The following is a 15,949-nucleotide window of genomic DNA, read 5'->3' as shown; positions in this document are numbered from 1 at the left end:
ATATATAGTTCGTTAAAAATTCGTTTTCTTCACTTTCTTACTAAAATTATTATTTATAGCAGTTATGTTTATATTACAGAAGTCCGTATAATCTGCTAAAATCAGTAAATCTCCGAAGAAAAGGCAAACTTTTGCTTTTTGAAAAAAAAAATAAAAAAATTAAGTAATTGCTGGAGGCTACTCCTCAACCATAAAGCGTACAAGCTCAGGATTCGTTTCCTTAGTTTTCAGATAATAATCACGCATATCGGAAGACATAATGATGTTTAAGCTTTACGTACGTTTAATCGAAGTACTAGCGAATTACATCGACGATATATGTAACGATGTATATAGACGTTTCCAAATTAAAGTTGTATTATGTGTATAGATTTAAAATAGATTTGTTATTTAGAACCCAATTTCCTCTGTATTTGAATATTTAGGTCAATGATGGAGTCGATTTTAAAATCCTTTTAGTTTAGTTAATGAGTCAATTAGTAATTACCTAAATGTATCTTCATAATCACGTCATAAATAATAATGTAATTATTTTTAACAAACAAGTAATTTGTTTCAAATTCAGGTATAAATCATTAATATTATTATAACTAATCGTCCACGTTTCATTTTTCGCGTATGCTGCGAGATTGTACCAGACGAGGTTATGAACCTTATAAAATTTATCCTCTCTCTCTCTCTCTCACTCTCCCTCCCTCTTTCACCTGAGCGCATACTCGTTTACTTCTAAACTTATTTAGAGTCCGCAATGAAATATATATTCACTACAGTATTTCGTCAAATAAATAAATCTAACAAATTCTATATTTGTCTCTCTCATTATTATGTGTTTCTGGTTGCATTCACCTCTGCGACGCCCAAAAGTCCAAAGTCTGCGAAACAAATCGTATAATTTTGAGGCTACGGCTGTGATTTTGCGACCTGCCTACCCTCACTCTACCCTCATTGGGATTGCTATAACTCTCTATCAGCTGTCAAAGCTTGTTCTTATCCCTTAATCGTCTACTATGAGACGGAAACTACACGCCATAACTCGTCTACTATTCTAGCTAATATCTGTTGTACATACTTACAGGTTATGGGCAGTATCCTAGTTAGAACCGTAATCTTTGTTCCGGCTTGTACTATGACGTAATCCGTATTTCTCGGGTGTTCTATCAATATGTCATCTTGGAGGTTAACAAAGGTATGAAGATTTGTATTCTATGTTGTGATAGACACTTATTTTTTATAATATAGGCAATTTAATGATATAATGATCAGAGCAGCTATTAGTTAAATGCAAACATTAAACTAATAAGCCGGTAATTTATAAGAAATTGTGTTCATAATGTACACTTGCATTTCTAAGAACCGTTACTTAATCAGATCGTAATCACAAAGAAAATAATTTTTACGAGTTATTACTTACGTTGATGTGTTAGTCTTGTAATTCTCCAAAAGGTGGCCTGGAAGAAATTGCTAATAGCGATAAGGTGCATATATATAATTTCATTTTCAAGTTTGCAACTGTATGTTTTGCTTCGTGTGCTAGGCTTATGTTGTATTAATTATATTGTAAACTATGATACTAACATAGTTTATTTGTATGGTTCATACGGAGCATTTTCACACATGCTTGTGAACCGGCTGGCCCGTTTCCACTGGCCTGCGTGGGTGTGTAGTCTATTGAGAAAACCGGCCGTCAACTTGAAAACGCAAATATTTGAAGCTATATTTGCTTGGAACTCAATGAGCAGTAGCACTAACCGTAATTTAAGGCCTTTTCACCGCTTGCTGATAAAGTGTCTGATAGTACATGCCTAACAGATAGCGTTAAAAATTATTTTTCACAAGAGTTGGATAGGGCTAACTGGCCAATGACAGGAGGCAGATTTATCTAGCAGTTAGTTCTACCTGTCAAATTTGAATATTATATTTTGTAACGATTACCTCTTACAAAAAAAACTACTTTTACATGTGAATATCGTTTCAAATGTAAACATAACAGAAAGATACAGTTGCAACCTATATGATTTATTTTACTGGAGATTTTTGTATATGTACTTATCAATATCGATTAGCAATCCATCACAAAAGTTCACTACGTCCCTATTCGACCTTATATATTCATATCTGACAAAAGAAACCTTTACAGAAGTTTACAAATCACGCCTACGTCTAATCCCACTTGTCGACATTATATAAAGTTGACGAGGTGTAGAGTTACTGTAACAAATTGTATTATATAGGTTACACTCACAAGAGTCGTGCCGAATACAATGAAATACGTAATGTTGCCGGGACATTTTTTACGTATTACAAATGTTTGCAGAGTCAATAAAACTATATGTTTTATTTATTTTTCCTCGATATAAATTAAAGCCAAAACTTTGTGCACAGTTTACGTAGAGCTATTAGTGATTTCAGTCTCATTTGTTTAATTTGTGCGTGGTGGCGGCGGGGTCACGCAAGCGTTGCATAAGTGGGTGCATCTGCTTGACATTTGAATCGACCCCGAATCCGAATAGAAACTGTGTCACGATTCAACAGCAAGTACCGGCGCCGGCCGGTGTGGAGGTGCGTTGTGCAATCCCGTTAGCGCTCCACGTGCGATCCGCCGCGCCTCAATGTCGCCCGTGGGCGGCCCGCCCGCCCCCACCCTCTGCCGCCCGCCCGCCACCACCACCGACGACGCTCCGCTCGCTCAAAATAGCGAGTCCGCCCGAACTTCAACAACCTCCCGAGCTAAACCGAATGTATATCTCTCACTCGCGCCCAGACATTGCTCCAAAAGCCTCTCGCTCGCACAAACAGCTGAGTATATCAAAACAAAGAAATGAGACGGGCTGTCGCCGCTCCCGCTCGCCGGCCGGCCGGTGCCGCCGGTCGCGCCGCACGCACTACAGTTCTCGTTTGAACCGCGTCTGTTGAGGTCGTTCGCGTTGAGCTCCCGTGCGAAGTTTACTATCGCGAAAGGATTTTCCTTTGTCCCGAACGTCGAGGACCCTGCCCTCGTATTATGTTTCCGTGTGAGACCTGTGACCAGCCCCGGCCTACTGAGGAGCCGGACCGCGTGCAGCGCGCTCAATCACGTCGAAATTTCCGCAGTTTTCCTAAATTCTGTGACGGCTATCCCGCTAAACGCGTTCGCCGGGCAATTTGAAATTATTTTGTGAACGTGTGAGAAGTAGCGGGCCACCGGACACCGGCCCGGAGTGTTGTTGAAAAGTGTGAGGACTGTGCAGCATTATGTCTACAGGGAAGCGACTAGCGAAGAGGTCCATCATAGGGACGCGCGTCGCCGCGCTGGGTGATGACGGACTCTACTACTCGGGGATGATACAGGAGGTGAAGACGCCGTCGTCGTTCCCAGAGAACAATAACTGTATAAACCTGACGCCGAACACTCGGTACACCGTGCGGTTCGATGGTGGGAAGAGTACGCGTGAATATCGGGACGTGGAGCTGATCGGTCCCGGGTTCCGCGGGATGGCTGGCGTGCGGCTGCGGCCCGGCCAGCGCGTCTACCTCACCTACAACGGCCGCGAGGTGCGCGCCGACGTCGTCAGCCACGACCACCACTCTGATGAGGTCAATGTGCAGGTCCACGCTCCTGCCACTGAGGTTGGTACCACCCACTATGCTTTATCGCAAATATTCCATCTGACAATACCAGGGAAAAATTTAATTTATTTATTATGATTATTTTGTGACTAGAATTAATTAAAAATAAAATATCATTAATAATTAATGTTAAAACAGTAATTTATACTATAGCAAATTTAGTTCTTTATCGAGCCTGTATATTTTTTAGGACTCATGTTGAAAGTAAGCTGTAAATTACTGAAAAACATAAAATTGTAGCTCTCTAAGAAAAGACATCAACGTTCTCGTTACGGCAGCTCGGAGGGAAAAGATGGATAGTTTAAATCCGGTTCGGTGTTTACCACAGAATGCGATGGGCAGTGGCATATGTGCCTGGGGCCCTGAGTAGACAAAGGTTTGTGGTGCATGCGGGGCGCGAGTGCAGCGCGGGGGGGGACCATGCGCGTGCACCGAGATATTGACCCCGCCTACACGTGCAGCGCACTCGCACCGGCCGGCGATGACTCGCCCGCAATATCGGGTGCATTTTATAATCTAATCGCCCTAAGTCCCATGTCAATTTGATTTCGAGATGAACAATGAGACGAGAAGCAAGACTTGTTTCCTATTTGCACTGTTCAACATATCATTTCCCATGTAGGGATACATGAGAAAGATCCGCCATTGTACAAGTAATTTTATAATTTTAATTTATGTGCTTATTTTTGGTACCACAAACGTATTTTATTACAAACAAATATAATGTTGTATAAATTCAACAAAGCTCAGTGGATATTTTGTGGCAAAATTACTGTTAGGGCGGCTGGGACAGGTAGCAAACCTTAGAACTTCTTTGTATTGTATCCTTATTCAATGGCGATTGACAAAAACTATTCATAATTTCAATGTACTCGAACGTGGGTCGCATCGAGCAGGTAACTGGTGAAGATAATGATGTAGTTGTTTTTACAAGATGATAACAATGTAATTAGCCATTTATTCGCTCGATAAATATTTTTGATATCGCGGACTTGTTTAAGTTATCTTCTGATTGTGACGTCACTCTTAATTCCTAAAGAGGTAACAATAAACACAAAGAGGATAAAGTTACCTTTATGGATCAATGGTCCTACTAGTAAGATTTGGTTGCTCCTAATATTGTTTTAAATTATATGATAATGCAAATCGATGAATGTTAATGTGAAGGGCGATGTTATCGCTCTGATAATTAGATAATCGCAATTCTGTACACTCAACGCCGAAATGGACGCCAATCAGTCTCGAAATATATTTTATCGTGTTCGCCGCCATACGAACAAGTACATAATACGTCTTAATATCAAGTCCATTAAGATTGAGTCTGTAATATAAAATACTATATAAGTATTGGCTGATATTTTTTAAGACATTTTCGTAGAGCTTCGTAGAAAGCTACGAAAATACCTACGATTTTTCTTTTCACGAGTCTGTCTTTTACTTCACTATCGAGTACGAAGTAAATTATTTTGCTTGTAGAATATTATTACGTTTGTAATAATAGTACACTCAAACGTCAGAAATATTTATTGGTTATTGGGTGAAAATTCGCAGAACTCCGTAGCAGGCTACAGATTACACCTAATCACCTATGACGTACTTTAAGTGACTAAATTTTTAAACAAATTACATTAATAGTATTTGGAAAAAAGTAATTAGTAATATATTTTTATAATTTAAAGTATTAAACACCGGTGCACATCAACAGCGTAATGCATATGCGTGCTATTTTTTTGTATAGAAATTTTGAAGGTTGCGTAGACGTGTGCTTTATTCCATACATAAAACGCGCACGCATACGCATTACTCAGTCAGTGTGCGACCTTAAGTCTGCATCTTCATACAACATTATAACAAGCTACGCTTCCTTGGTGACGTGTTATTACACGTCAGAAGTAGACAGTACAGCGAAGTTGACTTGAAATTGCTCTAAGCAAACATTGGCACTTAAAACACCTTAGTACCTCTACTAAAACCTGCTCCATTCCGAGGCCGGCGTATGCGACGCACGCCGCACCTCGCGCTACTCGCCTGCGCTAAATCACCGAATTCGGACTCACCGTTATAAGTATACGCATACCAAACCAGCCAAATAACAGCTAGATCGGGCAACACTGGATTACATTCATAGTTATAACAGCTTGACGTCAGGTGTTTTACAGTCAATAAAACGCCCCGAGTAACTTGTACCCACCTAAGTGGCCGATGGTATGCCATATCGCAGTATACAAAACTTATAAGAACAAATATTCTTGCATCAACTATGTACTTCGTCATATAGTTAGATAAATAATTCTTATGTTGCATAAAAACTAGTTTGCCATTACACAACTATTAAAAAGTTTGTGTTAAAACAATCTATTCTGTAGCATCAGAGCCGAACGAGTCGTAAAAACTTGTGAAACCAGTCTTGAAATCTAAACGTCGATAGGAATAAAACGTATAAGATACACGGTACCCTTAACTAGGTTGATAATTAGCTGTATCTGGCAATTAATCGACCTCGTAAACAAGTAGAGCGAGCGCAGTCAGTGCAATGTGGTTGCCGGCCGGCGCGCTACGCTGCCAACCAATGCGTCATCTGCACACTTTGTCACGATGTAATGAAACTACAGAATTTGTACTCCCGATTTGAGATACAATATATTAAATTCTGGCTAATAAGTCACTGAATGAATAATTACATTATCCTTAAGAATATAATCATCAACCATTTTAATGTCCCTTTCGCTGGTTCTTGTGGATGGGTAATTGCTATCATATATTAGAATGCTGCTCATCATATCACAGTTTTGTTTTCACTGTATATATTGGAACATTAATTTTCAATTATAAACGTGTTCTTTTGTCTCATCATAAGTTCCAATATCAAAAGTCTAAAGGATTTCTATGTAATTCTACTTCCATGCCTTCATTATTTTATCACCTTGTCTTACCATTCTCAAATTAGCGATACGTGTTGCCAATTTGTTTGTCGTATGCGCAGATTTCGACCTGTCACGATAATCTGACCTCTGATACATTTGCCAAGGATTAACCTTCTCGTAAACAGGTTATTGGCTTATCATATTCCTACAACGATATCAAGAACAATGCTCTCGCGTGATATGATACGCAACTGTTATTAAAAGTCACTTACAGTAGTCGAGTCATTTAATACTTATTTACCTGTTTTGTAAGTACTTTACGATCTCATCGCGTAATTTTCATGCATCGGTGAAACAGACCTTCATTGAAAATTTAATGTGGTGGAAAATAACAGGGAAATCCATTAATTAAGAAGTTTATTGCTAATAGTGTTGGGTGTACTAGTTGACGACACGAGGAGGAAAAGACGCGTGCTGCGCGTGCTGTGACGAAGGTGATATGCATGACGCGGTACGCCTGCGCAGTGTTGTAGCGACGCACGCGCCACACGATACACGATACTTCATGACTGTCAGTAGTTTTCTAATTTCTACACCACTAATGTTGACACGGCACGGCCCATAAATTTTATAGGCAATTGTGTGATTACTATTATTTTCATGGTTTTTATTTTTGTGTGTTAATACTAAGCGATAGAAAACATACTCTCTGTCGCTTAGTTTTAACGCACAAAAATCCGAGTTCCGTAAAACAAACATCATTTTATGTCCCACTTGTTGTTGTTTTCTAAACTGTTAGGGAAACACGCAGCACTTGCTTGTATTTTCAGGCGAATAACACACTTTACAGCGATACAAAATAACATCGGTTTAATAGAATGTGCGTCGCTACGATTTGCGTCATACGTTGATAGAGCGCGCCATCAAAACAAGTTCAATGATAACAAATAGCACGCTTCGGTGCAAATATGTTTTGTTGTTTCGTTTATTACAACGTAGTGATGTCATTTCAGTAAACTTCAGGATAATGCTGGAATCTGTGCAGGGTAAATCCTGTGTGAATTCCCGTATAGGACCAATTGGAGCCGGTTTTTGTGTGACGCGGTATTTCCCTGCGCACATATCGTCATGTTATTTACGCCGAGCTGACTCTACGCGGAATCAATCAAATCGCACTGACTCACTCCTCGTGCTGCCACCGCGAGCCGGCCGGCAAACGCCGATATAAACAATACACTTTACTGACACATCAAGCTAAATCAATGCGCATTACGTAATACATATTCTTAAAAATGTTTACGCAAGGACGTAGTAAATTGAAAGACTAACAGAATCCGTTTTGCAACCTACTTTACAAAATGATGTTGTCGCATTTTTAATTAAACTGAATATAACTTAAAATGTAACTATTCTCTAAATATTTAAAGCATCTCATTTCGATCTGTAAATAGCACTCAAGATAAATAACCGGTGAACGAGTCAGCAGCTATAACATGTCAGGCAATAAGATATAAAAATAAAGAGTGCTCGGCTGAGAAATAAGGTCACCGGCAGGCCCGGAACCGAGTAACGGTATTCGTTACAAAATCGCGTCAAGAATTATTTTCACGTGCGCGGTGTCGGCGGACCGTTAGCGCGGCTAACAGCAGCTAACCCGACCGGCATGTACTTCGCTAAGTGGGCCACGAGAAGACTGTTATATCCGTGACAACATAGCCGGCGAATAATACGCCGAAATTGTGCTCAACTTGCGATTTACTTTGAGGCATTAGTTTGCTGTGAAACGTTACGCAAGCAGTGATTTCCCCTGCACCGGTCGCCGGCACCTCTTGGAGGCACAGCTAGTAAACGAACGACTCAATTCGACGCGGACAGAGAACGCGAGTCGAGTGTGAAAGTGCCACTCGCACCTGTTGTCCGTTGCAGTAACAGTTTCAGATTCACTTACTTCACAACACCACATTTGTTGCACCTGAACAATGATGTTTTGAACAATGAGACATCATTGTTTTAATATTTATAAAAAATATTACTAATGTCGCTATTCTTTTGAAGGCGAACGAGCGTAGCTGTTCATTTAAATTACAATAGACAGATAAACACTTGTCGTTATTTTAATATTGTAAACAGTTGTCACTTTCAAAATAAGTAATAAAATTTGATTCGCAGATCTTCTTAATCGAACAATCCATGCGTCTTTGCAATGTTAATTGAGGCACAAATAAGTCAGTATAGAATATTGCATCCAATCTAAATACCTGAATTTACATGTTAATTAATATTTCCTTGACACTGAAAGAAAAGTATCGTTCGCGCACGATACCTGTATCACGGACCCTCGAACATAAGCGGCCATAATTTACTCGTAGTGATTAATATCGCATTAGTTAAATAGCAGGCGAAAGCAGTTATGATACTAAAGCAAATTGCAAACGCGTTTTCCAGATTTTCCAGTCCAGTTGGTTTTTTTTTCGATGGAACGAAGACACTTACGCTCATGGCGGCTAGCGTTGCGTGGAGCGGTTGCGTGCATGACGCTAATTTCACTTATTGTACTCTACTTAGCCAGTTTCTGTTGCTACCTCTAACGACAAAATTTTCCTCATAATTACTCACTTTATGGCACTAAATTACGACTTGCATATTATTTATAATAAAAAAAAGCATAAAATCTTATAACATGTAAGTGAGCTAATTAAAAAATTAATAATGACACTTATTAATTAAAATACATGTAGAGACACAGACAAGAGTGTCTACCAAAGATATATATAAATATTTTATTACGGAAAGGTTACCAAGTGGTCCTTACGTTTTAAGAAAATTATATAAATAAATAAAAAATATACCGGCTATGATTTCCCATTCTGAGCGATTACGTTGGGCAATTCTGATTTCTACGTCACAAGTATGCCACAGCTTGAGGCGTACATTTTACAAGTTTCTCCTTCTATGATTTCCACCTGTACGTGATTTTTTTGTGTATGCGAGCAGCGAGTGCGGACGGAACTGGCGCCGGCCACGGGAAGAGAAAACACACGACAAGCACCACTGTGCGCAAGCGCAATTTGCAATTTCGCACTCTCATCGTCGCTATACAATTAAAGTCGACGACTGGTGGCAAACCTATTCGATATATTACGTTGTAACCTGCAATTACTGTCTCATACTAACCCGATCCTATTTCCAACTAATCCTGCTAATATATTGCAATAGTTTGGATGCGAGTGTTAAATTTGATTATTCAATCGCGCAACGATATGTACGAATTACGGTAAGAATTTGATGTACGAGGAGAATATAATCTGAAATAGGTTAGACATATACACAAATGTTAACTTAGATTATGTCTGCGTAGCAATTCTCCAGCCATAACTAAAATTATTCTGTACAGTTGTTGCACAGAATTTTTTAAACGAGACATTTGAAGTATTAACACATCACCTAGTGACACGGATTCAAAATGAATCAAGGTTGATAAGATAAACCTCTAGATTTGTTGGTCCAAGGCAACACAGGGCGCTCCGGCCGATGATTGGAGCTGACGACTAGTGAACAGAATCTAAACGCAGAGCAATTACAATGGTCTTGCACAAAATTTGAATAATGTAAAACATTTACTAACGTTGCATGTCAAGGTGAGATGAACAGCAGAAATTATATTAAAATTATGATAGTTAAAACACTACTTCCCAACTTAAATCAGTAATTACAGATGAGTATCAAGAAATTATAAGAATGTAATTTTTAATTAATTAACAGTAATTCATTAATCTACTTTGCAACAAATTTTTGGTCATCGCACTAAGTTTTGATTTACAGAAACGTTTGTAAACTTTCGCAACGGTATTTCTAAAATTACTAAACCCACACTGACCACTCAAAAATATTTGCGGCTAACTTCAATTTATTCATATTTTAGCAGATTCAATTAAGATTAGCGTAATAAGTTAAAATTCACTGCACAATCATTAAGATCACTGTAATAAAGAAATAGTTACATAGCTTTTATTTTACAGCATCTGAAAAGTTGTATAAAAAATATAATGGACCTTGTTGCCTACGGCAGGCGATCATCACTTAAAATTAGTTCAGCTAATGTGTCTGACCTAAATTGTGCACGAGCAGCGAGACGATTGACCATTTAATGATGACAAAAACCCGTTGTTGGCTGTTTATGGTGTTTGTTTCTGATATTTTCTTTTATGTTAGTAAGAGTCTTAAGTATAGTTTAGAGTAGATAAATTTGACCCACTGCATACACACACTGTATGGACAGGTATGGACCAGGTACATTTTGTGAATGTACAAATAGTTTACTTTGTTATAGGTATACCTATATTGAAAAGAGAATGAATCTTTTTATTCTCCACGGACCTTGATATATTTTTGCCGAGAACACTGTAGTGGTCCTCCCACAAGCTAGCGAAGGCAAGGTCGGCCCTTTGTGGGTGACCTCATTGCTCTCGCCTTGGAATAGTTAAATGATTGAATACTCTACCTCTCTTATTTCAACAGTTGGTATAACATGCTAATCTTTGTTCGTTGCGTTTAGGAAGAATATTGCATTTGTTTCATTGTTATTTATGTCTGTTTTAATAACAGAATATTGTGTTCAATAAACATAGTGAGTTTTCAGTTTGTTGTTGAAATTGGATAAGTCGTTTAGGATTTGGCAATGCCGCATTTCTGAGTCAGCAAGATAAAATTACTCGTTTAGTTTGAGTTGGAGCGAGCTAACAGTATCAGCACAGCGACCGTTACCACACGTGGGCCGCTGTCACAAATTACAACACTTACGACAGCAAAACATCCTTCCTGTTTATATGGCAGACGACATTCAAGAAAACATTGACGCTTCAGAACAATGATGGTTACGTGTTAACTTGTAACTTTGTTCTCGAAAGCGAAGGTCGTTCTATTCATTTTCTGACTAGTTTAAGGTAGTCAACATGACAATGGACTACGTATGTACACAATGTGTGGACGGAAGAAGTGGTATAAATTACCGTTTAGCTCATTCAGTGAATGTCACATATGCAAATGAGTCGAGTTAAGATGTGTGTAAGTGAAGAGCGAGTGGTTTAATTGCAAGCGTAGCGCATGGCGGGGCGCGGGCCGCGGCCGCTCCGGCCCGGTGACCCACTGACCCAGAATCGCTGATATTGAACCAGCGACGACGCATAGCCCGTATTCAAAACTCGACCTCCACTTGTATTTTCCTTGTGTTCTCTTTATCCGCAATTAACAGACGTAAGTCGCGGCATATACTTTGTTTGCGTTCCAGGAAAACATTTAACACCATTTGGCAAAGGTTGCACTGCGCAAGGATGTTTAGTCAATCCTGCTTTACTGCTGAATTAGTAATAAATTGTTTCTTCACAAAGGAAGCCTGATCATTAAAGTATTTTATGAGAATCTTCGTATATTTGCACCAATGTGAGACCTTGTATTGTGGCACTCGCTAAAGCGCTAGATAACGGTATGTTTGGTGTCATCGGGCACAGTGCGTATGTCGCACGATGTGTCTGTGTGGAGCGATACGAACAGGTTCCCGTATCCGTTATCAGCCGGCAAGCCGGGGTGCGGCGGCGGGTCGGACTCTGTTTTTGGGTCAGGCTAGGTCACGACGCCTGCGTGCTGTTCTCTCGGGCCCTCTGACACATTTACTGCTATTTCGATATCTAAGAATAGAGAGGCAACTATGCCAGCAAGCATCCCAAGGTGAAACGCTCACTTTTCTAAACGTCGCAGGTAAACGATGCGATTAGGGCATCACGGCTGCTGTTGAAACGGCAAGCAAAGGCGTCCTTGTGCAGATTTCACGTTCAATTACGTAAGATGAATGCCGGTGATTTTATTTACGTCCAACAGAGCTACGAGAATGTTACGCGCCGCCTACACGCCGCTCGCGCCGGCCGGCAGAGGAGCTCCCGATTCGTAGCATTTTCCCCGTGACGTCATCACATCGTCGCGCCCACGCGGAATAGCTCTCGCCGACGCGTGGTGACGTCGATCGCAAAATTATTTAGCTGAGCGTGACGTCATCTGTATCAATTTGAAACCTCTAAACGCCTACACGAGCAAATAAAACAAGCGTGATCTCTTGCACCACCGTCGTCGGTGCGACGCAATATTAATTTCCTGACAACATTTGACGTTGACCTACATGCCTGACTGAATTTATTGTTCATTCTAAATTGGCCTGACATTACACCATCAAAGTCATTGCCGAAATAAATCGCAAGCCTTAGTAATACCTAATGTCGATATCGAGACAACATGCTATCAGTGTTTCTGTAGAGGCCCGATTTTAAAATAAAAGCTAGCTTTTGTTGCACAGATTGCATATCCATAATTATGACGACGACATTCGCATGTAGGTTAGATTTCTGTAGACTTAATTATATTAATGAATTATACAAACTGGAGTATAAAAGTCACTGCGCATTAGAGGAATACCAAAGAATCAGTAAATAATAAATAAATAACTATATTATGGAATACCTTAGGATAATTATGTACCTAATTAATTTTTATTTTTATGATTTCCTGAATGAATTTATCAATTCTTTCGTCTTTTAGAATTTCTAAATTGACAAGTGCGTATTATGATACGATATATTATGATATAATTGCCAATCTGAGGATAAGCTAATACAGTTTTCCACAAGTTTGTCAATTATCCATCCATTTTTGGCACTGGAATTCTGTGACATAATTTTCTTATGCAGTAAAGTTCGTCTGATATAAATAGCAACTGGTGACCGTACGTCCCGAAATAGAGCACGGAGAGGTTAGCCGGGACCGAATGCAGGGCGCCTAGATTCTAGGATCACGACCCGCGGGGCCGCCGCTCGTGCCAACTAGGTCGAGCCTAGTTCGTCCTGTTCAATCGATGCCTGCGCTGACCTACCAGACCCAGTTTACATCACGTTGTCGCTACTTTACCCAGTAATTGGAATTAACGATGAATCAAAATCTGGACTAGAAATTTGTACCTGGTTTTTCAATTGAAATTCTGACCGGAATCATACCCGAGTCAGTCACAGTTACGGCAATAAATTAAACGAAATTACGTGTTTTTACAAGTAAGACTGTACCAGCAAATGAAATGGTCGAATTCAAGGAGAATGGCGGTAATAAAAACGCTGGCTGCATTTTGACGTGTGAAATGTGGGTCACGGAGTTTTGGGGCAAGGTTGGCGTTAGCGGGGGGCGCGCCGACGCAGCACTGAATCGCGTGCCCTGCTTCAGCACATCCGATTAGCAAACTACGCTTAGAATTAATACACAGCACAAGGTCTCCCTCCGTGCCTATTCACCGTTTAGACTAACGATCTATATCCCACGGAATAATGAAATATAAATCATATGCCCATATATCTGTTCCAAGTACATCCAGTAATATCTACTTAGTATCATCATATATTTCAAGTGTGCCACACTAACTGCTTATTCCGATTTATTTAATAGTTACTAAGTGTTGGTTACGAAATATTAATTGCTTAATGTTACAACAGTGAAGTAGGTCGCATAAGTTTTGCGAAGAGGCGCATGGCGGTCACAGCACGTCGTGCTTAGCTTTAGTTTTTATCATTAAATTCCCATATCATGCTGAACATTTATCTGATCTTCAATTCCAAAGAAAAATGTGTAGTCTTGATACGAATATCGCGTTTCCCAGGACAGTCAGTGTAGTTGGATTAGTTATTGAAACCGCAACTACTATTTTTCATTTGAACTCGAAGCACACGCCAACTCTATAATCTAGTAATAGGAGAGGTTATTTATTTTCCAAGTCATCAATTGTGAAATGTCAAAGGGCAGATTCGAAGGGAAGAACCAGGCACGCCGCTGTAGTTATTTATTTAATAGGCATAATTAGCAAACACGTGCGCTGCACTGAAAGCCGGTCCACCCACGCGCGTTCCCACCTTACTGACATTTAAATGCTTGAATATCATATAAGTAACTTTAGAAACGACATTTAAATTGATATTTAAATTTGTAGCTACAAATAAAGCTGGCATAATAAGACGATAAACTGACCAATTAAAAAATATCTAGGCCATCTTAATACGAAGACCTCCAGATAAAGGATCTGATAGCCAATTACTGTGATTTACTTCCGTTATTCATTTGTTTCGAATAATAGAATGATTGAGCGAGTCCTAAATAAACCGCATAACAATAGGCCTCTTGCCGACTCTTGCGCTCTAGCTATTGACCTATTTACTGGTGCACGAATGCTCGACCGCCGAATTGCTTATGCATGCGTGTCTACGTGACTCCAATGCAGCCTCAATGAATATCTAATGGAGGAATAATCGAGCTATCAGTCTCACATCGGTGTATTAGGCGACATTATGGGGATGTGGGATCGGTTACAAATTATGTGGACTAACGAAAGTTTAAACTTGGGTTCAATATCACAGTTCTATTCATAATATTTTATTCATTCACGCATGCTAAACGGGATAGATATTATGTGAAATTAAACCAGATAGCAGTATTAGCCATACAAGTGAAAACTTTCTTAAGAAGATCTGGAAGAAGCAGGCGAAAGATATTTTAGAGATACATTATATAAATAAAAACTTCTAAAAGGCCGAGACAAATCATGGTAAAGCAGTAGAAAGTAAGATACAAGTTTGTATATGATCTACGAGTATATGTTCAACAAACGTAATACACATCCGACTTGAATTGAAAGCAAATGTATCACCTCCTTTGGATCGCTAGTTTGTCGTCACTACGGCCGATGTGGCCTATTGTTTCCGAACTTCAAGGTAAATGGAATCCAAGTGCATTGTCCTACGAGATTGTCCTGAACGACCGATAAAAGAGCAATATACGTATCAGCTGCGTGTACAATGACCGGGGCCCAAACAACAAGAACTGTACGTACAGTATCGTACCTGTCTGAGCCCTGAATTATATATTCAGTGACCCTCTTCACCCATTCCATTAGCTGATCCTAGTTTGTAATGTTGACACAAAGGGTTGATTGAGGGGCTTCGCGTTTAGTCAAGTAAATTTTATTTTTCCTTTATTATTCCAAATAAAATCCACCTGCAATCAAAATCCTTATTATATAATTCAAGTGATTGATGAATTCGAAAATTGGTACAAGGTTATATTTTTTGCTGCTTATATTATTTATATATTTTATTTTAATTGGTGCATTAGTTATATAGATTTGAGCGTAGACCGACCGGCCGGCGCGCCGACTTTCAGTGTAACACACGCGCATTTTAACGTTGCAATCCAATCCAATAGCCATATAATAGTCCACTTAATACTCTATTTTCTTAAAATCTAAATATTCAGAATGTCCATTAGGCTTATAACATTGATCAATAACTTCTAAAACCTGTCTGAAAAAATCTATTAGTCATGTTATTTTCTACACGGACTTTACACAATAACGAACTTATGAAAAGAAATGCTTTTTGATTCAGTATTAAATGTTTTGT

The 15,949-nt window shown here is 39.4% G+C and overlaps 1 protein-coding gene across 1 annotated transcript in view; it reads left to right on the top strand.

Annotated features, from left to right (window-relative positions):
• The first annotated feature begins 2,872 nt into the window (after nt 1-2,872).
• Nucleotides 2,873-15,949, top strand: part of Glut4EF (Glucose transporter 4 enhancer factor) — a 55,228-nt gene continuing 42,151 nt past the window's right edge. Inside the window, exon 1 of the mRNA XM_053744809.2 lies at nt 2,873-3,606. Coding sequence (XP_053600784.1) covers nt 3,232-3,606 — 375 coding nt within the window. The 5' untranslated portion in view covers nt 2,873-3,231. The remainder of the gene's footprint in view (nt 3,607-15,949) is intronic.

Source organism: Plodia interpunctella, chromosome 5 (assembly GCF_027563975.2).
Source record: "Plodia interpunctella isolate USDA-ARS_2022_Savannah chromosome 5, ilPloInte3.2, whole genome shotgun sequence".
Lineage (NCBI taxonomy): Eukaryota > Metazoa > Arthropoda > Insecta > Lepidoptera > Pyralidae > Plodia > Plodia interpunctella.
This window is presented reverse-complemented; position numbering and strand designations above follow the sequence as displayed.